Source organism: Phodopus roborovskii, unplaced genomic scaffold (genome assembly GCF_943737965.1).
Source record: "Phodopus roborovskii unplaced genomic scaffold, PHOROB, whole genome shotgun sequence".
Classification (NCBI taxonomy): domain Eukaryota; kingdom Metazoa; phylum Chordata; class Mammalia; order Rodentia; family Cricetidae; genus Phodopus; species Phodopus roborovskii.
Genome location: NW_026126546.1, coordinates 5,926,556 through 5,950,053, shown reverse-complemented (window position 1 = coordinate 5,950,053; position 23,498 = coordinate 5,926,556). Strand labels below are relative to the sequence as shown.

Here is a 23,498-nt window from a genome sequence, read left to right as displayed (position 1 = left end):
GATATCAGAAGCTAGGCAGAAATGGGGTCCTGGCGTCAGAACAAGCTAAGGACTGAGCGCTGCCCCTCCCCCAGTCTGCTAAAGAGAGGACCACCTACAGGGTGGGTGACTATAGCCTGCACTAAGCTGGGGAAGGTCAGGGCCAGTCCAGGAAGGGCAGTGACTACCCTGTCACTGTTGTGTGGATCATTCATGCCAGCCACATTAAGTGACGTTTCATGTCCTGAGCTTTCACACAATAGAGTAGTCATTGGCACCTTTGCGGTAAGAGACCTGAGTCATAGCGCCTGTGCTCATAGATGACAAATGCCTACTGGAAAGGAGTGAGGGGCAGGGAAGGGCATAACTCTGATGGAATGGAGACAGGAAAAAAAATGTTGACTTCATCAGTTTGGGCTGTGTTGTAACTATCTTTGACCGAGGTGGCCACAGGACATTAGAATAAGTTAGTTGTGAATGAGGAAAGAAAGGTGATCACTCCAGCACCAAGACTTGTCCCTGCGTGTGACTGGCTTCCTTTTTCCATCTAGAATACAGGAGTCGTGCTCACCCATGTCGAAGAGCACAGCGTTTACCAGTAGGTGTTTATCTAATACCCACCGACATGCTTGAAGCTGGCATTAGGTGTGCAAGGCCCTGACACACAGGAGTCTTTAGTGACCAGTACTGGGGTCTTGGAGGCAGGCCAGCCTGTGCTGAACACTTTCTTCATCCACCTCTGCTATGGGCCATAAGCAGCAGCAGGTTGGCAGAGAGGAAGCCAAGGTGGGCCTTTGCCATGTGAGTCTGTGGGCCTGGAGCAGATGGTGTATGTAAACAGTGGGAATATGGACCTGTGAACCTGGGCTGCTGAGGGAGAGTGGGAAGGGGGCATGTCAGTGGACTGGCGGGCCTTGTGGGAACTAGGGAACTAACGTGGCTGTTGTGAAACTATGCCCAACTTGTGTGTGGCTCCAGTTTGTGAAAGTGCCTGGCAGGTTGGTGACAAGAGGTGCCAGGCTTGTTCACTGGAGGAAGGGGTATGTGTCGTATGCTGAAGACCCGGATGTGGCCTAGGGAAAACTAGGATTTGAAGCAGCCTCCTCTTTGATTGACAGGCTAATCAGGGAGCCATGTTGCCTCCTTGTGGCCTGTGGGTGCTGGGTCACAGAGTGATGAGAGTCAGACACCTGGAACAGAGCTCCGGGCTCATTCCCTGGAGGCGAGCCTCTCTTAGCAGAAAAGGGTCTGGACTCTGGACTGCAGGGGTTTCCACAGATCTGATAGTGGCTGAGTAATTGGAGATGTCTCACTTCTGGCATGGAGAGAGGTACATGTGACCTCACGCTGAGCTGGAATGGCTCTGAGCTTATGTGATACCCTCTGAGGGAGGGAGGGAGGGTGTGTATGTGTGTGTGTGTGCGCGTGCGTGCGTGTGTGTGTGTGTGCATGCGTGCGTGTGTGTGTGAGGGTGTGTGCGTGCGTGCGTGCGTGTGTGTGAGGGTGTGTGCGTGCGTGCGTGCGTGTCTGTCTGTGTGTGTGTGTGTGTGTGTGTGTGTATTTGGGCTCACCCATCCTGGGGAGGAAGCTGAGATCAGGATCGGAGGTCATGCTGAGTGCAGAGCACTGGGCTGGGTCTGGACCAGGGTCTGACATCCCTCTCGGCTTTGCTCTTGTCAGCCTCTGCTCAGTTCTCAGTGGTCCCTTGGGCTTCTGGGATGGCTCTATGCTCATCAGTGGTGGCTGGTGGCCCTTGGTGACACGTCTCCCTCCCCTCCCACAACTCTCAGATGTGCCTGTCCTTCAGGCACTCACAGGGGCCACGTTCCACCCTCTGCCCAGTCCCCTCTTACTCTTGGCCACATGACCATCTTTCCCACAAGCCTCTGCCCACAGTCCCATGGCCCAGCCCCACCTGTCCTTGCTGTGTCCCTCCTGGGCCCCATTTCCTCTGAGTTTTGGCTACACTGGGATTCCTTTGTCTGCCCCTCTGCCCACACCGTTTTTGGTTTGGAACCCAGGAGGAGACCTCCCTGTGTCCCTGGCACTCCGCAGCCCAGTGCAGAGGTCCTGTGAACACCAGTACACAGAGCAGGCATAAGCCACCTCTTACATGTAGGTCTAGGGCAGCCACTCTCTGCCTGTTTGAGACCAAGGTGACTCAAACACCAGACCCTAAGGAGCTGGAGGTCGGCCTGTGCCCCAGGGTCTGGTGCCTAGACTCTCCTTTTGCTTCCTCTCAGGGCCATCAGCTTACAGGAAGGTGGAATGAGCAAAGTCAAGTTCTCCTCAGAGGCCCGGAGGCAGGCCAGGCTAGTGTGCCCATGCCTCTGCTCCTTCCTGGAAGTTTCCCCTCAGCCACACTCGGTCTGTGTAAACCACCTCATGTCCTGCAACACTAGCACCTGCAGTGTTGTATCCAGAGGACAGGGTTTTAAAAAGTGGTTCACAGAGGCTGTCTTTTCACACAAAGGCACCTTCCCAGTCAGAAAGGTATTCTCCACAGAGACTCAAGATGCCGCCGCTGACACCGTGCTGTGACGCTCATCCCTGTCCAGGATCTCGATGAGGCTGATCTGCAGTCAGTGTGTTCAGGGGTTGTTAACTTAAAATCAAGCCACAGGGGTCCAGTGGGACTGGTGTCATTAGCCGAAGAGGTGGTAAGGTCACTGGCACAGGGATGGGCCAGCAGAGACTAGGCAAGGACACAGGGGACAGAGCAGGTAGCCCCATGGAAATGCTAGCAATAGGCCTTGGGAGACTCCTGCCCTGTCCTTACCTTCGCAGTGGAGTTCTCGGTCCCAAAACTCTGAGAACTAGGTGCCTGAGGCTTCACCCACTCACTTCGCACCAGGAGCTGGGTCTAGAGTTTGCCCTGCTGGGCCTTGAGTGCCCCCCCAGTTCTTGTTTGCTGCCAGGTCATCTGCTGGAGAAAATTTGGAGAGAAAAAAGCAACTCCCTTTTTAGATCATCTCTATGCACAGAAGGCCTTAGGGGCTCTCCACACAGGAGGCCCTTCTGCAGGGTTCTGGTAGAGCCTTCTTGTTCTCACTCCAGTCACTACTTGGTTGCCATGACAACATCTTCTGGTCTTGAGAGCAGGCTCCTGGGAAGACATGTGGGTGAGCGTCATGCTTTGCCGGGTGCAGTCTGGGGAGCCCAGGGCTTGCACATTCTCATTTGGCATCCACCTTGTTGAGTGACAGCCATAGCCCGTGCATCAGGGTCCTTGGTGTGCTGAGGGTGCCCGAAGGCCTGCCCTGCCATGATGTTTGGAAGCCAACTCCTTCTTCCACAGCTCCACATGTGGCCCCTGCTCACTGCAGCCTCCCGGCTTTCTTCAGGGATGGGCTACATGCTGCCTTATTACCCACACTATAGCTGTGTCTGGAGGTCCGATTCATTGTTGCATCTCTACAGTCTCCATGAATGCCCATGCGGTGGGGGTTCTCTGCTCTCTGTGCCCACTTCTCCCTTGATATCTTGCTAGAACAAGCCAGAAATCCTCCAGGTCGCAGTCCAGACTCAGTGGATGGTTGGCAGAGAATTTCCTGTGAAGGAGAGGCCGTCAGTCCCCACCACTGCATAGTGTGGATGCTGGGACTCAGTGAATGGAAGCCATGGGACATACAGCCCCTGCTCTCTACAACTCACCAGTTCCAAGTGATAGAATGGCCCAGGCTGAGCTTCGGGAGATCAGGCAATGCCTTTGGTGATAGGAGATGAAGGGCAGCCTAAGAAAGTCCCTACACTCTGACAGTGTTGCAGAGGCCCCTGCGGCTCCTGTTTCCTGTGTCCTTGAGGGGAAGGACCACAGATCTCATTGTGGGGCCCAACACAGCCTGGCTCTGCAGTAGCCTGACTCACAGCTCATATTGGGGTGTAGCAGATGTAGAGCTCCCCCTGCCTTTCAGGGCTGTCCCTGCGGTCTATCCTCTACCATCTCTAATAGTCCCTGGTGGCCAGTGCTGTCCCCTTCACTGAGTCTCTCCGTGTCCCACCCCTCACCAGCCCTGCACCTGTGCCGTTCTTTTTATTGTATGCCCCTAATAAGGACACTTGGGTTGGACTCCAGGCCACCTGGGGAAGCCTGGAGTGCTGTCACCTCAACATCCTCTCTTAATTACAGAATTGTGATGCTGTCCCTGCCACCGACTACCCCAGTGGGTATGGGAGTTCCAAGGGATGAGGGTCCTTGAAGACTAGGTGGGTAAGGATTCAGTGGTGACAAACAGAAACAAACACAGAGGCAGTTTGATTCTGAGTGTATTTTTCAGTTCTCAAGCAAGGTTTTTTATACAGATTTAATCTCGGGATGTTTTTGTAAAGCAAACCCAGACATATGGCATTATTGTTACTTGGCACAGTAACACAGAAATCCAAAACATCGAATCATCCAGGGTTAATCAAAAAAGCACAGAATCTTCCTTGGTTATCATAGACTCATCCAAGGCTAACTACCTATTTCTTAAATCAAATTAATATATTTTTATGGTCAGTTATTGTTTAACATCTATTGCCTAGTTCTTTTGAGTGTTTGAAATATTGAGCTATTTTAACTATTTTAACCCTTTCTTATTAAAAGCTTCCTTTACCATTTAAGCCCGCTCTCGATGACACATGCACAACCATATGAAATTTTATTGTTGGGAAAGTTTTCATTTATTATTTGTTCTTATGTGAATGATGTGGAAAGCGCTGGTTTTTTCCAGAGATGAGGTCATGGCTAGTGAGCCCATCTCAGGGGATGGTTTCTTATCTATATCTTTCTCTTGAAATGTCAGCATAGGCTTTCAGGAGCATTTAATTAATGTGAAAAAAAGTGAATAGAAAAACAAACAGAAATTACCACGAGAACCATGGCCCAATATTTTCCTCTGGCCAAGAGTTTTCACAGCCGTTTCCAGGAGACCTCCTTCTTTTGAAGTTATCTCCTTAGTCTGTGGAACTTGTCACACAGAATCTACTAGATTTGATGTGACAGTCTCCCATTTCCCAGTCTCCAAGGGTCACATCCTTTGGGAAGCATCTTGCCTCCTGGCCACCCAGGTCAGTCCTGGAAAAGAACCACTGTTTTGCAATCACACCCAAGCCCCCATTTTGCATCTGAGAAACTGAGGTTTGTGGGTTCCCATGTGGCATAGCATATTCTAGAGAGCCAAGTCCTGACATCTCACCCAGGACCCTCAAATTCCGACCCGATCTCCAAAATGAAAGCCATGTGGTGGTGGCGGTGGTGGCGGTGGGGTCACGGTTGAGGTATCTGGAAGGACCCTCTGTCAGGGCATGCAACGAGGAGTGTCTGTCTTCAGTGCATTTGTGCTGTGCATTCCCCCACAGCCACCTCCTTGTCAGGCATCGCCATCAGGGCCCCCGTTTTAGGGTGGATCCAGTGAAACTTAGTGGGATAAACTGTGATGATTAATCTTGATTGTCTACTTGATTGGATTTAGAATCACCATGGAAACCAATCCCTGAGTATGTCTGTGAGGAATTATCTAGATTTGGCTAATAGATGAGGGAGGGAGGGAGGACCCATCTCAAATGTAGGCGATAACATTACCTGGGCTCAGGTCCTGGAAAGAATGAAAAGGACAAAGTCAGAATCTCCCAGCCTCTCCCCCTCGCCCTTGAGACAAAGTTTTACTGTGCTGCCCTGGCTAGCCTGGAGCTCGATATGTAGACCAGGCTGACATCAAATTGACGGAGCCTACCACTGCCTCCTGAGTGCTGGGATTAAAGGGGTGTGGTCCTCCCCTTCTCCTCCTCAGAAAAATTATTTGTTCTTCTCTCGTACAATACATCCTGACTGCAGCTTTTGTTCCTCCACCTTTCCCAGTTCCCTCCCTCCTCCCCTCTCCCCAAGACCCACTCTGCCCCTCACCGCCCCCCCAGGAAAGAGCAGGCTTCTCGGGAATATCAACACTGAACAGTAAGATACAATAAGACCAGGGACAAACCCTTACACCAAGGCTGGGCAAGGCAACCCAGTAGGAGGAAAGGGGTCCTAAAAGCAGGCAAAAGAGTCAAAGACACCCCTGCTTCCACTGCCAGGATCCCCCACCCCAAACACAAGCCAACAACCATAACATATGTTCAGAGAACCTAGCAGAGACCCATGCTGACTCTTACTACCGCGTCATTCTCTGTGAGCCCCTATGAGCCCTGCTTGGTTGATTACAGGCTCTCCCAGTGTCCTCAACCTTCTAGCTCCCACAATTCCTTCTCCCGTCTTCCATGGAGGTCCCTGGATTTGAGTGGGGGACCTGATGGAGACCTCCAACCTGGGCTTTCTCTCTGCCTAATGTTTGGCTGTGGGTCCCTGCATCCACTCCCATCATCTGCTGGAGGCAGTTTCTGATGAGAGCTGGACAAGGCACTGATCTGTGAGTATAGCAGAACATCATTAGGAATCTTTTCATTGATTTTTTTTTTCTGCCAGTGGTGTTTGGTTCTACCCTCAGTCTCTGGGTTAGCCAGCCTCCAGTTCCTGGCTATCCAGACAGTAGCGGGTATGGCCTCCCTCTCATGGTGTGGGCTCAAATTAGACCCAGCATTAGTTGGCCTCTCCACAAGCTCTGTGCCACCATTGCCCCCGCAGATCTCACAGCAAGAGAGATTGTAGGTCAGGGGTTCTGTGTCTGAGTTGGTGTCCCAGTCCCACCTCAGGAAGCCATGCCCGGCTGCAGAAGATGGACGGTTCAGGCTCCATATCCTCCATTACTAGGGTCACCCTCATAGATTCCAGGGAATTTTCACTGCACTAGGTTTTCTACACAGAGCCCCAGATGCCCACCCATTCCAGTCATCTCTCCCAGTGCTCTTTCCCTCCCCACCCAACCTAATCCCTCCTATTCCCATCCCCAGCTGCCCCCAATCCACTCATGAGCTCTGAACTCTGTTTTCACTTCTCAGGAAGATTCATGCCTTCTCCCCTCAAATCTTCCTTCTTTCCTTCCTTAGCCTCCCTGGGTCTATGGATTGTAGCATGACTATCAATTACTTAGCAGCTAATGTCCACCTAAAAGTGAGTACGTATCACATTATCACATTTGTCCTTCTGGGTCTGGATTACCTCAGTCCGGTTGACTTTTTTTTTTTTTTTCTTCTAGTTCCATACATTTGCCTTCAAATTTCATGATGGCATTAAAACAAAACAAAACAAAAAAACCAAACCAAACAAACAAAACCCCCCAAAAAACAAAAACCAAAAAAAAAAAAAATGGATGAGAATACCCCATTGTGTAAATGTACCACATTTTCTTTACCCATTCTTCAGATGAGGGCCCTCTAGGTTGTTTCCAGTTTCTGGCTGTTATGAATAAGCCACTGTAAAAACTTAGTTCAGCAAATGTCCTTGTGGTAGGATGAGGCGTCCTTTGGGCTTATGCCCAAGAGTGGTATGGCTGGGTCTTGAGGTAGATCAGTTCCCAGTACTCTGAGGAACTGACGTGTTGATTTCTACAGCAGCTGTACAAGCTTGCACCCCCTTCTGCAGTGGCGGAGTGTTCCCCTTCCTCCACATCCTCTCCCGCATGAGCTGTCACTTGTGTTATTGATCTTACAGGTGTAAAATGCATTTCCCTGGTTGGCTAAGGATGTTGAACATTTTAAGTGTTTCTCAGCCATTTGAGGCTCCTTCATTGAGAATTCTCTGTTTAGCTCTGTACCTCATTTTTTAATCGGATTGTTTGGTTTGTTGATATCTAGTTTCTTGAGTTCTTTATGTATTTTAGGTAATAGCATTCTATCGGATGTGGGGATATAGTGTTCCCTTTCTGTAGACTGCCATTTTGTCTATTGCTGGTGTCCTTTGTCTTGCAGAAGTTTCTCAGTTTCACGAGGCCCCATTTATTAACTGTTAATCATAGTGTTTATGCTATTGGTGTTCTGTTATGTTCCTCTTGTAAGTTGCTTTTGTCAGATATTTTATTGAGACATGAGAGAGGTAAGTAATTCACATACCCTAAGTACTTAACATCCATCCCAGTGGCACCCAACAACAGCCAGGCAGTGGCATTGGCCAGTCCTTGATCCCTATAACCATCACTTAGCTGAACACCCACAGCCTGTAGGCCACCTTACTGCCCAGCAGGGACTGACCAGTCCTTAGGCTCCAAGACCATGTACGCAGCTGGATGCCCATAGCTTGGATGCTGTGGAATGCTCTTTTACCCTGCAGGCAAAGACTGGGGTATGATTCCAGATCCCAGAATCCTCTCCTCTGTTCCCATCCAACTCAGGAAAACAATATCCCAGCATCCCTGTATTCCAGGTTCTGGAGTCTCCAAGGCATACATCAGAGTAGAGTGTGGGGCTGGCTCAGCTCAGAGAACATTTTCCCACTGGAGAGTCTTGATACTGTGAGTAGGAGGACATTAGTGGCTGGGGCAACAAACCTATATACATGGCCCAGACACAGTTGAGAGGGGCGTGATGTGAAGTTACTCACTAAAGTGTCCATGGCCCAGCATGTAGTGGGTGAGTCTGTTCATCATCTCCCTAGTCTCCATGACCACAGCCCCTGATTGGAAGGAAAGGTTTGTTTTGGGTCACAGTTTGACCCAGGCAGGGAAGGCATGGTGGAGTAGCATAGACCGTGGTCGTGGGAGTATGTGCCAGAGCCTGTTTACATTAGGGTGGCCCAGGAGATGGAGAGTAAGGCGGGAACCAGGAGCAAGTGTTACCTTTGAAGGCCTACCCTTAGTGACCCACTTCTGAAAGTCCCGCGGCCTCCCCAAACAGTAGCAACTACAGGGCAAGCATCTAGCACATGAGCCTGTGGGGGACAGCTCACAGCCACACTAAGCACTATTGCGGTAAATAAGGATCAGGATAAACAAATAGGCCGAATAGATGTTTATTCAGGGAGAAATAACTTACAACCTAGACAGATGAACACCAGGAAATTCAAGCCGATCCTCTCCTGTCCAAGTCACGCCAGAAAGAGAGCGCCTTCCTGGCCCCCTCTGACCTCCTTCCTCAGGTCACCTCCGCCCATCGCTCCACCCCCCAATGGGCGTGGTCAGTGCTACAGAAGGACTACCTCACTACAAAGCACCCCTTCTGTTTGGCTACCGAGAGAGGAAGGTGGGAAAGGTCAGTGGTGACTGCAGGGCTGGGCAGCTGGCAGGCACTCTTTTGTAAGAGGGCGTGGGTTCAGCTTTGCAGGGCCAGTGGACAGGTACTGGGAAGGGGCACTGGCCAGCAGTCTACCATGTGCATCTGTGGTTTAGGGCACTAGAGACCCGTGTGTTTGTTTAGGGCTGTCTTAAAAACCAGAGAAGCCACTCAGACCTGGTTTGGCCTGGGCCTCGTTACTGTTACCCTTGACCCCCCCCCCCAACCCAGATATCGTTGACATCAAGCCAGCCAACATGGAAGACCTCACGGAGGTGATCACAGCATCCGAGTTCCATCCCCACCACTGCAACCTCTTTGTCTACAGCAGCAGCAAGGGCTCCCTGCGGCTCTGTGACATGCGGGCAGCTGCCCTGTGCGACAAGCACTCTAAGCGTAAGTCTCTGTACTGGAGTGGGTGGATAGGGACTAGTTATGTTGGATCTGGCAAGTGGGTGGGTGCACCAGCATGGGTTTCAGGGGCTGTTCTAGCTACCAGCTACCTCCCTTCCCATAAGCTCCCTGAGGGCTCCTTGGAGACAGGGTGTGCACTGCTCACTCTCACCAGGGGGCGTCTGGGAGGCCTAGGAATAGAGACTAAAATAGCAACAGTCATTTCTGAAACCTCTGGCAAAGTCTGCCACAGTCTGCCTGTCTTGTGTGATGGTCACATTGCTCCAAGGGATCTACTGTAACCAAAGAGGAAGCCGAGGCCACAAGGCTTCAAACTGTGGTCCCCACCAACAGAAGGCCTTGAAGGACTGCCTTCCCCCATGATACCCAGGCAGCCCCAGCCAGGAAGATAGGGCTGTATTCCTTTGGTCCACCTCCCAACTGTCCCGAGTACCTGTGATGAAATCTGGAAACAAATGTGAATGGACAAATGGGTGATCTCAGTAGGTTCTGGACAGGTTTTCCAGAAGCAGAGGTGCAAACAGTCCTGACTGCTGAGTGATGGAGTCTTGCTTCACCCCCAGAAGCCTGGTTCTGCTAGGCAGTGGAGTCAGGCTGAGCCTTAAGTTCCTTTCCCATTCCTTGACCAAGTTCTGTCCCCATGCCCTCCCTACAGCTCCCCTCCAGGCTCATCTGTACCCTGTGTGTCAGGAGCATTCAGTAGGCACGGGTTCCTGTCCTGGGGATAGGTGGAGCATCCTCACCCAGGGGTGGGGTAGTAAAGGGGCAGGGATGGGCTCACTCATGGGTCACCCAGGAACAGACACTTGGCTGAAGGGTGGGTCATGGAGGCCTTGGAAGGAGAGATGCACAGGGGCAAACGCTTCATGATGGAAGCTTTACCAAAGATGATATGGGCAGATGGAAAGTGTGGAAAGGGATCGGTGAGAAGGATAGGACAACTAGAGAGCCACCATGGTCAAGGGAAGCTGGGTTTTATTCTACGTATGGCAGGTAGGATAGATGGAGGATGGCAAGGAAGAGCTGGGAAGTGATGTTTTCCATCAGAGTGAGGAGCAAACATCGCAGAGAGAAGAGACAGCTGTGGGGAGGCCCCACTTAGCCCCACAAAGAGCATTCTAGAGGCAGAGCTGCTGGGTAGCGCCTGGTAGGGTGTGGATGGTCAGATGGCTTCTGGGTATGAATGTTGGGAGGGGTTGGGTCATATTCCAGATGGATTGGAGTGGAGTGTAAGGACTTGGAGTGGTGGATTTGCGGCTCAATGATGGGAATCTTTACCAGACTCCAGGGGCATGGAACGGTACATGGACAGATGTTGGTAATCAAGGTCTTAACTGAGGTTGACACCATAGGGTTATCAGCATGGATTAGTGTCACCGCTCTAGAGATGGTGAAACCTGGGAGAATGGAGCCAATAAGCGAGGCCGACTAAAGTCTCATGCGGCAAGAACAGGTTTTTTTTCCCCACACAGGCATACACCTAATTAAATAACAACAGAAAGCAATGAGTAATCAGAAGTAAATTCACTACTATCACTACACCTGGGAGGAGCCGGCAAACACATTCCAAGAGCAATTTCATGTTTTCAAGAAACCGAGGTCACAAGACTCTTGTTTTCTTGGTGTGTTCTCACATGAACTCAGAATTCTCCTCACAGGACTCCATTCCTGGTCCATGTTCGACAGGCTGGGAAGGGAGGCCTCGGAGGGTCAGGTGGTTGTGTGCAGAACCAGCCTGAACCGGCCTCACAGACACAGCCCTGGACTTCCTGCATCTGGGCCGCATCAGCCACCACCTGAGCAACCTGAGAACACATTCATTGTCTTACAGTAAGCTGCCGGGAGTGGATTTGATTCTCATCGGCCAGAACTAGCAGAGGGCACATAGTGTCCCTGTAACTGTCGGGCCGCCCGTGCCCCTGGCCACCCAAGTCCCAGGATCCACTCCTGCTGCCTCCCTGACTCTCAACCACCCCTCACACCTCACCTCACAGTTACGTTGAGACTTTCCCTGCGCTCACTTCCTCTCTCACATAATAATGACACGTCCCAAGATCAACTGGTCAACAAGTAGTCCCCTCGTTGTGTGTGACATTTATAGGTTCCATGGATTAAGACAGACCTAGCTGGGCCATCCTACTACCATGGGGCATCGCTCCAGATACCTGTCTGCTCTCAGGTGGTCTAGAGTGCATGAATTCCTGAACTGGGTCCACGTTCAGCTCTTTGTGAGACTGTAAGCATAGATTAGGGAGAGAGGGGAGCCTGGGCGTGCTCTGGGTTGAACCCTGTCCGAGACCCCTGGCTGGGGGGGAAGCAGAGGCTCTGTGATACCTCCTTCAGTGGGGGCAGAAGCCAGAGTCACCCCACTGGTCCAGCACAGTAGATGATGCATTGGCAATGGTGACACCCATTTAAGACACAGCAGTCATCCAAATGTTTAGAAAATGTTTGGTAACGCAGGCAATATTGCACTGACAGATTCCGTGGGGGGTGGGGTGGGGAATGAGAGGAAGATCACAAGAAAATGGAAGCAGAGAAAGTACCAGGAAGGAAGACATCAAGACAGCTAGTGGTGTTTTGTTGGCATTTGTCTGGGTATCTGCTTGTTAAAAATGAGAAGGTGTGCGTGTGTGTGAGAGAGAGAGAGGAAGAGTATATGCCAGAAAGTGTGTGTTGAGTGTGAATGTAAGAGAGTGTGTGTGTCAATGGGTATGCGTGAGTGAGTGTGTGTGTCAATGGGTATGCGTGAGTGAGTGTGTGTGTCAATGTGTGAGTGGGTGTATGTATTGTGTGAGTGTGAATTTGTGAGTGTGTATGTGTGAGTGAGTGTGTGAGTATGTGTGTGAGTATTATGAGTGTGTGTGTATGTGTGTGTATGTGTGATGTGTGTGTCAATGTGTGAGTGTGTGTGAGTGTGTATTGTGTGAGTGTGTATGTGTGAGAGTATGTGTGAGTGTGTGTGCGCGTTTGTGTGTGTGTGAGTGTGTGTCAATGTGTGAGTATGTGAGTATATTGTGTAAGTGTGAGTGTGTGTGTATGTGTGAGTGTGTGAGTGAGTGTGCGTATGAATGTGTGTGAGTATGTGTGTGTGAGTGTATGTGTGTATGTATGAGTGTGTGAGTATGTGTGAGTGTGTGTGAATGTGTGTATGTGTGTGTGAGTGTGTGTTTCAAGCAGGGAGAGGCTTTTGGTGTTGTCTGTGTACTCTGCTTTGGTGAAGGTGGCAGCCGGAGCCACTTGGCCTCTGCAGTCTGTGACGCCCAGATTCCTGGGGTGAGGCGGGTGGAGTAAGAAAGCAGCCCCCTACCATGGCAGCTGCTAGAGCTCCTTGTGCATTTCCTGAGCCCAGACACGAGAACTTGCCCTGCCATGTGACTGTCATACGCCTGGTGACGCTCACTGAGTCAGGCACGGGAGAGGCAGGCTTCGCTATGCAGTGTCACCCTCCGTTCATCCCATGCCCGCCTCTCAGGTGTGCTCTGAGTGTTCGCGGGCTTGCCTCTGTGTGTACTGTGGTTCTTGAAGGCTGCAAGGCTGGGATTTGAAGGAGCCACCACTGGGGACTTTGATTGGCACTGGCCATCCTGGGGGGCCAGGTCTCCCCTGAGGAATTCTCGGAACCCATTGCTTAGCTGCCCAGTAGCTCACTTGGGAGCTTCGTCCACATCAGCGTGTCTGGGCCTCTCTGCAGGCCAGTGGTCCCGCATGTAGACAGGGCTGCACAGCACATGGTATTCTACAGGGTCAAGAGCATTTGTGTAGGGTGCATGGGTGACTCTGATTTGTGTTCCTTTTGCACTGTTACAATCGTTCTGTCCTCCAAGAGCTTGACAGTTCTCTTCTCCTTTCCTGAGATTAGCAAAGCACACCTGTTCTCCAGGGTCCTGTACAGGTTAGGTGTATGTCTATCATATGTTCTTTTGAGGGGGAGACATGTTTTTTTTTCTTTTTTAAAAAAGCACAAGGGTTTATTATATTTCTTTTAATTGTATGTCTGTATCTATGGGCTAGGCATATGCATGTCATTGCAGTGCCCACAGCGGCCAGAAGAGGGCACCGTCTCTTGGAGCTGGCGCTGCAGGCAGTTGTGAGTCACTTGATGTGAGTGCTAGGAATCAACCTGGGATCTTCTAGAAGTGCAGTACACACACAACCCCTGGGGGCCATCTCTCTAGCCTCGTGGTTTTGTTTGTTATTGCCCCTGAGTTAATCTTCTCTTTTGGATTAGTAGTTGTCTTTGCTTCTTTTCTCTGTTGCTGTGATAAATTCCCTAGCAAAAGCAATACGGTAGAAAAGGTTGATCTTGGCTCACAATTGATGTCACTATTCATTATGGTGGATGAATGGAAATGAGGACATGCCTGCTCCAAGGTGTGGTGGAGGAGAAGGTTTTCATTATAGATATGAGGGAGAGTAGAGCTAGAGGCATCTGAAAAAGTTCAGACTGGACTGGGCCATGAGAGAAGAAGGGAATGTGTGTGTGTGAGAGAGAGAAAGACAGGGTACATGGCCAAAATGCCAGGGTTATATAGGAAAGAGAAGCTGGAGCAAGGGAAGCAAAGGCCTTGCACTAGAGAGATTAGGGTAGGGGGCTGGGATGAGAAGGGCAGGGGGAGCAGAAGGCGCTGAGTGAGCCTGGTAGCCAGCATGCTTTAGAGTCTGCCAATAGGCACCTCGCTTAGTCACTTGTCCCTGATTTCTTTGGGACCTGACACTGGGGAAGTCATGGCAGCAGGAACATGAGGTGGCAAGTCAAGGTCCATCCACAGTCAGGAAGCAGAGAGAGATAAATGTCGCATGCTCACTTAGCTTTCTCCTTCTTGGCAGTCCAGGCATGAAGCCTGGGGAATGGTGCCACCCACTTTGAGGATGGGGCTTCCCATTGCTATTGACCTTTGCATTTGACGGCTTTTTCCAGCCTAAACCCCCAAACTTTTCCATGTTCCTCCTTCAAATCAGTTCTAAAGGCCTAAGAGCCAAGTGGTCAGGGTTATCACAACGGTCCCACTCCCTAGCACCAGTTTTCTAGTTTAGGAACATTTCCTTGTTGCAGTGATAAAAGCACCCAGACAAAAGCAGCCTAAGAGAGGGCTCATGTAGGCTCACAGGTCAAGGTTCCAGTCTGTCCTGGCAGGGAAAGCGTAGAGCAGGAGGCCGAGGGAGGTGGCCTTGTCACATCTGCAGTCAGGAAGCAGAGAGGCAGAGGCGACTGCTGGTGCTCAGCGGCTTTCTCCTTCTGCAGCCCAGGGAATGGTGCCCACTTTTGGGAACAGTCTTCCCACTACGGAGAACATAATCAAGACAGCCCAGAAGCCAGCCCAGCCAGTCCTCACAAGTGTTCCAGGATGCTTGTGTACTAGTGAGCCTAGATCTTGTCACGTTGAGAGTATTAACCAATACAGTGTTTCATAAAGGGTTTTTGTTGTTATTGTTGTTCTTTGGTTTGGTTTTGGTTTTTCGAGACAGGGTTTCTCTGTATAACAGCCCTGGCTGTCTTGGAACTTGCTCTGCAGACCAGGCAGGCCTCAAACCTCACCTCCCTCTGCCTCCTGAGTGCTGGGATTAATAAAGGAGTTTTCTATTGGAGTTAATTCTATATTTTGAATTCTTCTGGAATTTTTTCTCATCCTCTAAGTTGCCTGTGTAGAATCTAGACTCCAGAATCAATCCTCACCTGATGGCCTCCCAATCCCAGAGTGGATCAGATCCAAGCCAGGAGCATGCTAGATAACGCTCTGACAGCAAATCACACCCTCTGCCACATTTTGCACTCTGATGTTGCCTCCGGGGCCACTGTCCCTGTCCTGGGTCTCATTCGCAGTGTTTGTTCTCAGTGTTCACGAGAAGTTGAGCAGTGGATTCCCAGTGACCAGGCATGTTGTTCCTAATCAGCCACGATCATTGCTGTATTTGTATAAGACCTCGGGGGCGTTGGCTGCTTCTCTGCCTCCCACACCTATGTTTAAAAGCCAGGGTGTGGCTGTCAGCGACTGCCCCAGGGCCCTGTCCCCAGCATCCTTTCCTAACAGGATGACATTGTAGCTTTCTTCTCACCCAGTGAGAACCGTTATTGACCACCGTGTGCTCATGCATGCCCCTGGGCGGGCGAGGAAGGTCGAAGGAACACAGTAGCTCTTCAGACCTGTCTGAACCAGGCCAGGCTGGGGTACCCTGGCTATCCTGTATCCATGGCTTCAGCTCTCTCAGAAACACTAGAAGAAACCCAGGTTGTTGTCTGCTAGGCATTGTGGCAGGGTAACCATAGAAACAGCCCTCCGCGAGTCCTCAAAATAGACAGTTATTTCTGCTTTTGACAGCAGAGTCTATGAGAAGGAGGGGCCGAGCACTGAGTCATGTGGTTGGTTTGGAAGGGGTGGGGGATGAAGGTTCACCGTCATGGGACTCCAGCAATGTGAATGACCGAATGCTGGGGATACCTGCAGCTAACAGTAGATGAGCTGTTCAAGGATGGCACTCGATCCAATGCTCAGAGCCTCCCGGGCTGTAGCCATGGGTGCCCCTTACCCAGCATGCTCTCTTCCTCTGCTTTCTCATGTTATCACCCAGAGAGCTCTCGTGTGTGGCTTAAAGAGACACGTGTGTTTTACACAGTTGTGGAGGTTGGAGATCTAGTCAGGGTGTGGGCAGGGCTAGCTTTCCTTTGTCCTTTTCAGCTGCTGGAGCCATCACACCTGTCAGCTCATGGCTGTCACTCGAGCCTCCAAACAGCCAGCGCAAATCCCCATCTCATCCCAAAATGCTCAGTGCCGTGGCCTTAATCAGTGTGGTGGCAAGAGGCATCTAGCAGAGCAAGCCTGGGGAGTGAGGCCCAGAGCTTCCCCAGGGGTGCTCTTTTTGGTCTTCGGTATAAGGGACAGTGTGACAGGAGTAGACAAGGACAGTGGGACCAGATCGTGTCACTTCCTGAGGGTGGAGACAGATTCCACTTTGTCTCACAAGCTCTCCGGGTGGGCGTGTAGACTGAGCAGGGAAGTCAGAATGTCTTCAGATGACATGTGGGGCCTCTGGACAGGTTAGGGCAGCGATGACATGTGTGTTGGACAGGAGGGCAATGGCAAGTCCCAGTGAGAGGCAAAGGGATGGGACCCAGGAGGCACAGCACGGCACCCGTGATTCCCCAGGGGCCCACAGGAAGGGTCTGTCTCAAGTCTGTGGGGAGCTGTGGCCAGCCCTCTTCTTCCAGTGAGGCAGTGGGCAGGGCTGTCACTCAGTGCTTCCCTGAGGTTGGCTTTACAAATTGGAGATGCTTAGGTGATAGTTAGCTGCCAGCATGTCCCCCCCCACCCCCACCCCCCCCAAGCCCTGTCTGCCTACAGAGCCCAGAGAGTTAATGCCAGCCCCTGGTCCCCACCTGCTCTGCCACCAGGGCCACTTTGGGGCATGGCTGACCACAGACATCCACTGCACATGCACAGGACACAGCTCCTGGCCTGAAGACCTGGGACCAGTTGAAATCAGAACCCTATCAGGCTCCAGCCTAGACACTGACTGCCAAGACCTTTTCAGGCTGGTATTCCGCACTGCCAGTAGGGGGCAGCAGAGGGTTGCAGCAGCCATAGCTCTGGGTTCGCATGTTCCACTTTCCTGTGCTGTTGAGATCTTCACAAAGATTCATTCTCAGCCTCAGTTTTCTTGGACATAAAATGGAGATAACGAGGCTACCACCCTAAAGTTTTTATTAGGGGATTAGATGTCATACGCAATTCACACAGTTCCCACAAGAAGTCCTTCCAGGGCTTTTCCTCGGTGGAGGGTCCTTAGAGCCTCAGCGATGCTTAGGGAAAGGTTCGATGGCAGACGGCTATGTTTGGTGGATACAGTGGGCTGTGTTTCTGACGGGCTGTAAGCAAGGCGGACCATGACAGCCGCCCATTCTCTCTCCACAGTCTTTGAGGAGCCCGAGGACCCCAGCAACCGCTCCTTCTTCTCAGAGATCATCTCCTCGGTGTCTGACGTGAAGTTCAGCCACAGTGGGCGCTACATGCTCACGAGGGATTACCTCACGGTCAAAGTCTGGGACCTGAACATGGAGGCGAGGCCCATAGAGACCTACCAGGTGGGTGTAGAGGTCTGGGGGCCTGGGGATTCTCTGTGGTGTGAGATCTCCCAGGAACACACCCCTTCCTTGAGCTGACACCCCCAGAGGCTTCCTATGCTGCATTGTAGATGAAGCTGCAGAATGGCTTCCCAGCCCAGCCACTGCATAGGGGCTGCCATCTGCATCTAGAACCCGTTTCTGGGGGCAGGAGAGGAGGGGGTGGGCAAAGAAAGGCATTAAGTCAGGCCTGAAGTCAGGGTTCAGATTCAGTATCCACAGCCTTGTCTGAATTGTGTTCAGTGGCAGTGTGGAACAGGTTTCTGGACCCCTGGGGTAGCCTTTTGAGCTAGTGTGCAGGGTAGACCGCCGGGCACTTCTGGGGATCCTTTATTCCTCATCTTGCCGGGTCTCTTGATGGGGCACAGTACAAAACTGGCTTGCTATTAAAATAACACATGTTCAGTGTAGGATGTTGGTGTCTGGCAAGGACACGGGGCAGTGGGGGCCAGGGCTTTCTGGAGACAGCTGCATTTGTGCTGGGCCTTGAAGGTCGTCTGGAATTTAGATCGGCAGAAACGGGCTCAAGCATGCCATCAGAAGCCTCATCCCCACCCACAGAGCTGTGCGTGTGAGTGCACACATGTGCCTGTCACCTGTTTTGTCCTGCAGCAGCCCATTCTGCAGACAGGGACACTGGGAAGTTGGAGAGCGACAGAGGAGTCTCAGCCCACTGATAGCAAGTCCAAAGCTCAAAACTGCTTCCTCTCCTACCAAAGCCCAGGAGGTGTGTCCAAGCTTCTGGAAGGGACTTCTAGAAGCCACATGATCCCAGGACATCTCCTATTGACCCAACCGCCCCTTTGTTGGTGGTGGGCAGAGCCTGTGGCTCCTCCTGTCTCTAGGTCCTACCCTGCACACTCTGTATAGGGACAGGCCCTCTTGGGTCCCCCGAAAGTGTCAGTGACTGAAGCAGCATCTTCCCAGCCCCTGGGGCCATCACAGCACTGTGGTCAGCACAGGCCTATGTGTATGGATGTTTTCTTAGGGAGGGGTGAGTGTGGAGTCTCCTGGCCTCTGAAAGCCTGTGGAACCTCGGTGAAGTGGCAGCATTCATTACTGTTTTGGGGACCAAGCGCTGAACCTGGGTGCTTGGCTTTCTGTGTACAGCTGACCTACAGATTACCTACAGTAATGATTAATGGCTACGTGTCTTTGGAGGTGACTTTTGTGTCCTGGAAATTGCGTGTAGTGGGACTGTGCAGTACTTGACGAGGGAGAGCTATTTCACCCCATCAAAGGAGTCTTGGAGTGGGCTGCCAGGAGTGGGATTGTCCTAAGCCTTCATCATCCTCGGCCCATGGTTCTTGAAGATGCTGGGTCCATAGACGTGGAGCATCCTTCATGGCGGGCCCAGGAAGCCTGGTGCTCTTTCCCCGTAGCCGAAGCATCTCCTCCTGCCCCGGGACCTGCTGATGACGGCTGTGCCTGTGCAAGGAGACGGGGACTTGAGAATTCCACCTTCTGGCAGGGCTGGCATCACCATGGGGCCCTTTGGCTTCGGCCAGCATACTGCTGGGATCAGAGAGATGTAGAGACTTGGCTTTATCCTCTTGGGTCTCACACGTGGGACCATGGTGATGGTGACAAAGCATGGTAGGGCTGTTAGCCAACGTCTAGGGCAGGAGGAGTGGCCTCCAGACTGTAGACAGGGGTGCCCACCATTTGCTGCCTCATTAATGACAGTCTCTGGGCTGTGTGAGGGTTCCCTTTCCTCTGTAGATGCTGTGCCCGTGTCCCATTGCTCTAGGTCAGCTGTGTGTGCAGGGTTATGCCAAGAGCATCCACCCTATGGAGGTGTCAGGGCCACTCTGTCCCCTCTTCTCACCAGGTCCACGACTACCTGCGGAGTAAGCTGTGCTCCCTGTATGAGAGCGACTGCATCTTTGACAAGTTCGAGTGTGCCTGGAATGGCAGTGACAGGTGAGCCAGCTGCAGGCACATAGCCCCAGCACCCTGCCATGCCCCTCATCCTTCGCCCCAGGAGGGATCTTTTCCCATAGCCGGACCACAAAACTGCACTTGTACCAGGTGGAGGTGTGGTAGAGGTTGGGGAGGTCCCCCCCCAGCAACTTCAGGTCTGAGAAGTGACATTTTCTTCTTCACTCTGACTGATGCTGACACCCACTCTAACCTAGGGTGCTGTGGGATTTTAGGTCAGGATCAGCTCAGTGCCTTCCGCACCCCAGGCCCTTGGGTGAGGGCTGGACCCCAGTATCTCCATCCCCAGGAGACAGAAAGGCATTGGGTCACCCACACTTTCCTCCTGCCCTCACTCTGGAAGCCTCGCACGGCGCTCACGACTGGAACCGGTGACCTAGTTGTGATCCACGTCTCCCACCCCACAGCATGGAACACAGCCTCTAGGACACGGCACAGGCTCCTGGGTTGCCACAGCCTGGACCCGGCACACCGAGTGAAGACGGGTCCCTTGCATCCTTCATTTTACATCATTCCCCTGCCGTACCGAAGAGCCTGCCTCTCTGTGCGCCTTTCCCCCCACAGCTAAGATTTTCTGTTGGGGAGGGGACACTGCTTCCCTGTGCCCACTCATGCTTTATTAGGCCCACAGGCCTTAGGCGCAGTTGGTTACTGTGACTTTCACTGTAAGGGCTGGTACTTGAGTCTCCCAGGCCCGTGGATGATTAGCCACACATCCTCCTGCCCAGAGGAAGGAGAGAGGCTCCAGGTGACCAGGGGAGCATAGCACCTGGCATGTTTTGGTACCAGCGCCTCTGAGGCACCGCCTCCCGCCCCACTTTCCATCACTCCAACTGCAAGTGGGGAGTGGCGGCATTCTCGAGAGCCTCAGCCCAAAAAGTCCCCTCATCCGGGGCTTGTGTCCACACAGGTGGCATCTGCTTTGCCCTGTGCATGGGTGGGCAGGATGCTCCATACTGAATAGAAGGCACGTGTGGTGGTCCAGGGTGTCCACCACTGAAGGACAGTAAGGCAGGAGAGTAGGCTAAAGGTTACCACCCACGGCCTGCACTTCAAGTTGCCACCAGGGGGCACATTTAACCAGACTCTGCCTGGGCTCAGCATAAAACCCAGCAAGCCTCTGACAGATAGGCTCAGCCCTGGGGTTTAGCAGCCTACTTCTGCCGGATACTTCCCACAGATGTGCCCACCCCTCTTTTTCTTCCTCCACATCCACTCTCCCTGACCCTGGGATCCTGCCGAAGCACGTTCCACCTTAGCTTGCTCTGCTTTCTCCTCCTCCAGGAAGCTGCCCTGGTGGTCTCTGCCTTGCCCCACAGCCTCCTGGGCTTTCTTCCTGTATCTTGTTATTATGAAATGACAAATTCTCATTGCCTCTGTACCTGTTTACCCCGCCACCACTGGAAGAGATGCCTGGCGGGAGGGACTCCAGGAGAGTGTCCAGTCCATGGTGGTTCATGTTTCTGGGCGGTAGAGAGCAATCCCTGCCTTCCATCTGCCTCTGGCTTCCTCTGAGTGTGGTCTGTCTATGGACAGGGACCTCAATGCCTGCATCCCAGGGGCCCAAGGATAACAGGAGAAACAAATTTTCCTCATCCCTGTAGGGCCAGCCTGAGGCCTGCAGCCTTCTGTGCTGGACTCATGGCGGGGGGTGGTTATACCCTTTAATAAACGGGCCTGCAGAGGGCTGGGCATTATTGTGACGCCACAACTCTTCATCCCCTCCAGCATCTTTGAGTGGGGACACAGGACCCAGCTTTGTTTCTAGTCCTAATCTTTTACTCTCCAGATGAATTCACCTGAGTCAGCCCTCTGGAAGGGGCTCCATGTAGCCTGTGCCAATGTCTTAGGCTGAATGACCCCCCCCACACACACATATATGCATACACAAAAGGTATTGTGTCCCTCTTGGTGGTGGTGGTCTGTGCTCTGCGCACAAGACTGGTGTAGGCCTATGTCTTCACCAGCCACTGAAACCATTGAATGTTCCCTCCTCCGTGGAAGCCAGCTCCTTCCCCCTAGAGCTTTTCCTCCTCTTCTCCTCCCCACAGCTTTTCCAGCCTCCCCTAGGCCTAACCCCAAATCCTTCCTCTAGGCCCAGGCCTGCTTCCCAAATGCATCGTGGAGATAACCTACTCCACGCCTCACTAGATGAAGTCCATGGGACAGAAGGCATGGGGCAGAAGTCTGCCTCCAGGGCCCCCTTGTCTGCTTTGGCATTTGCCTTAACCATGTGATCCATGGCGGTGAGCATTCATTTATTCACGGGCTTAGCCACTCAGGTTGTGAAGGAGAGGTAAGCCTGGTAGGTCCCGAGGCTCTGGGACAACCACAGTTATTTCTTAGTGTCAGCCCTGTCTCTACCTGCCACTGTGGCTACAAGCAAGGATTGCTTCTCTTAGGCTATGTCCAAATGATGGGAAGGTACCTTTAATACTGGGGCAACATGAGAGGGTCCTAAAGTAGAGATGGCAGCTGAGATGTAAGGGGTGTCCAGGGACACCAACAGAAAGGTGGCAGAGAGGCAAGCAAAGCTCCCTGTCCTGGAGTGACAGCCCATAGCTCCCGAGTGTCTCTGTCCCGTCTGTCCTCCCACACTGACCCCTCCTCCCCTCTCACCAGCGTCATCATGACAGGGGCCTACAACAACTTCTTCCGCATGTTCGACCGCAACACCAAGCGGGATGTGACGCTGGAGGCCTCTAGGGAGAGTAGCAAACCCAGGGCCGTGCTCAAGCCCCGGCGCGTGTGTGTGGGAGGCAAGCGGCGACGGGACGACATCAGCGTGGACAGCTTGGACTTCACCAAGAAGATCCTGCACACGGCCTGGCACCCGGCCGAGAACATCATCGCCATTGCAGCCACCAACAACCTGTACATCTTCCAGGATAAGGTCAATTCGGACATGCATTAGCTGGCCTCAGGGGTCCTCTCGGCCACCTCTGTAGGAGGGCAGGATGGTGGCCATGGTGGGGATGTGAGTCCCTAGGCTGTAGCTGCCTTGGATGGTGATCGCCAGTTTAAACGAAGGGAAGGAAGGAGCTTCAGTCACAGGTGATAAGATGAATGTGCCTGGTAGGCCTCGGTCCAGGGTTTACGGTCCTTCCCGTTCAGGCCGGGCCTTCATTTATTATCAGGACTTTATTCACGTCTAGGGTGATTTTCAGGATAGTCAAGCTGGTCCCTGGTGGGACTCCAGAGAAAGAGTGAAGCTCCCAAGCCAGGCAAGGCCTGTGGGCCCTCAAAGGAGCCAGCCACATGCCCCGGCTCAGAGCTGCTGGCTCGTGTTGGATTTTGGACGGTGCATTTTCGTCGAGAGCTGGCAGTGCCAGCTCCTCACTGGGGTGTTTGGGATGTCGTTGTGCGTCCTAGATGCCAGGCCAGGTCAGGTCCTGAGAGGCAGAGCTGAAGTCCCAGGGTTAACAGTGAGGCGGGGCTAGGTTCCTTGTACGGCTTTTCCAGGGTGGGGGCGAGTCCTGAGAGGCAGGACTGGGGACCCTGTGCGGCTGTAGCCCTTACCTCACTGCCATCCGTTTGTGAGTGCCCACTGCACGCCGGGCATGGTGCTCAGTCCATAGTGGCTGTGGATGGATCCCCACAGCCCTCTCTGTGGTGGTTTTGCTGTCGCCCTCCCATGCTAGCCCGTCATCTTCCCACAGTTGACAGTGGGCCCTGTCCTTGACTGAGGCAGGTGTCCACTCATTCCCATAAGTCCCAGCTGGAGCTGGGATGTAGTAACCATCCCCTTTGTACATAGGAGGAAGCTAAAGCAGAGAAACGGGGTGCCTAAGGAGCCACACCCCGAGGCCGAGTTGAGTTCCCATGCAGGCAGGTCTTTGCACGGGTTCATTCCCGACCCACAACACCGGTGACTGATTTTCAAGCAGCATCCCATTGGAAGGTTCTGGAAGGGAAGCATCTCCAC

General features: G+C 52.5%; 1 protein-coding gene across 2 annotated transcripts in view; it reads left to right on the top strand.

Annotated features, from left to right (window-relative positions):
* Ppp2r2c (protein phosphatase 2 regulatory subunit Bgamma) overlaps positions 1–22,968 on the top strand; it is an 84,995-nt gene extending 62,027 nt beyond the window's left edge. For both annotated transcript variants that reach the window (XM_051200183.1, XM_051200184.1), the window contains exons 6-9: positions 9,331–9,495; positions 17,424–17,593; positions 19,464–19,555; positions 22,196–22,968. In XM_051200183.1, coding sequence (XP_051056140.1) covers positions 9,331–9,495; positions 17,424–17,593; positions 19,464–19,555; positions 22,196–22,487 — 719 coding nt within the window. In that variant the 3' untranslated portion in view covers positions 22,488–22,968. The remainder of the gene's footprint in view (positions 1–9,330; positions 9,496–17,423; positions 17,594–19,463; positions 19,556–22,195) is intronic.
* Positions 22,969–23,498: the final 530 nt, after the last annotated feature.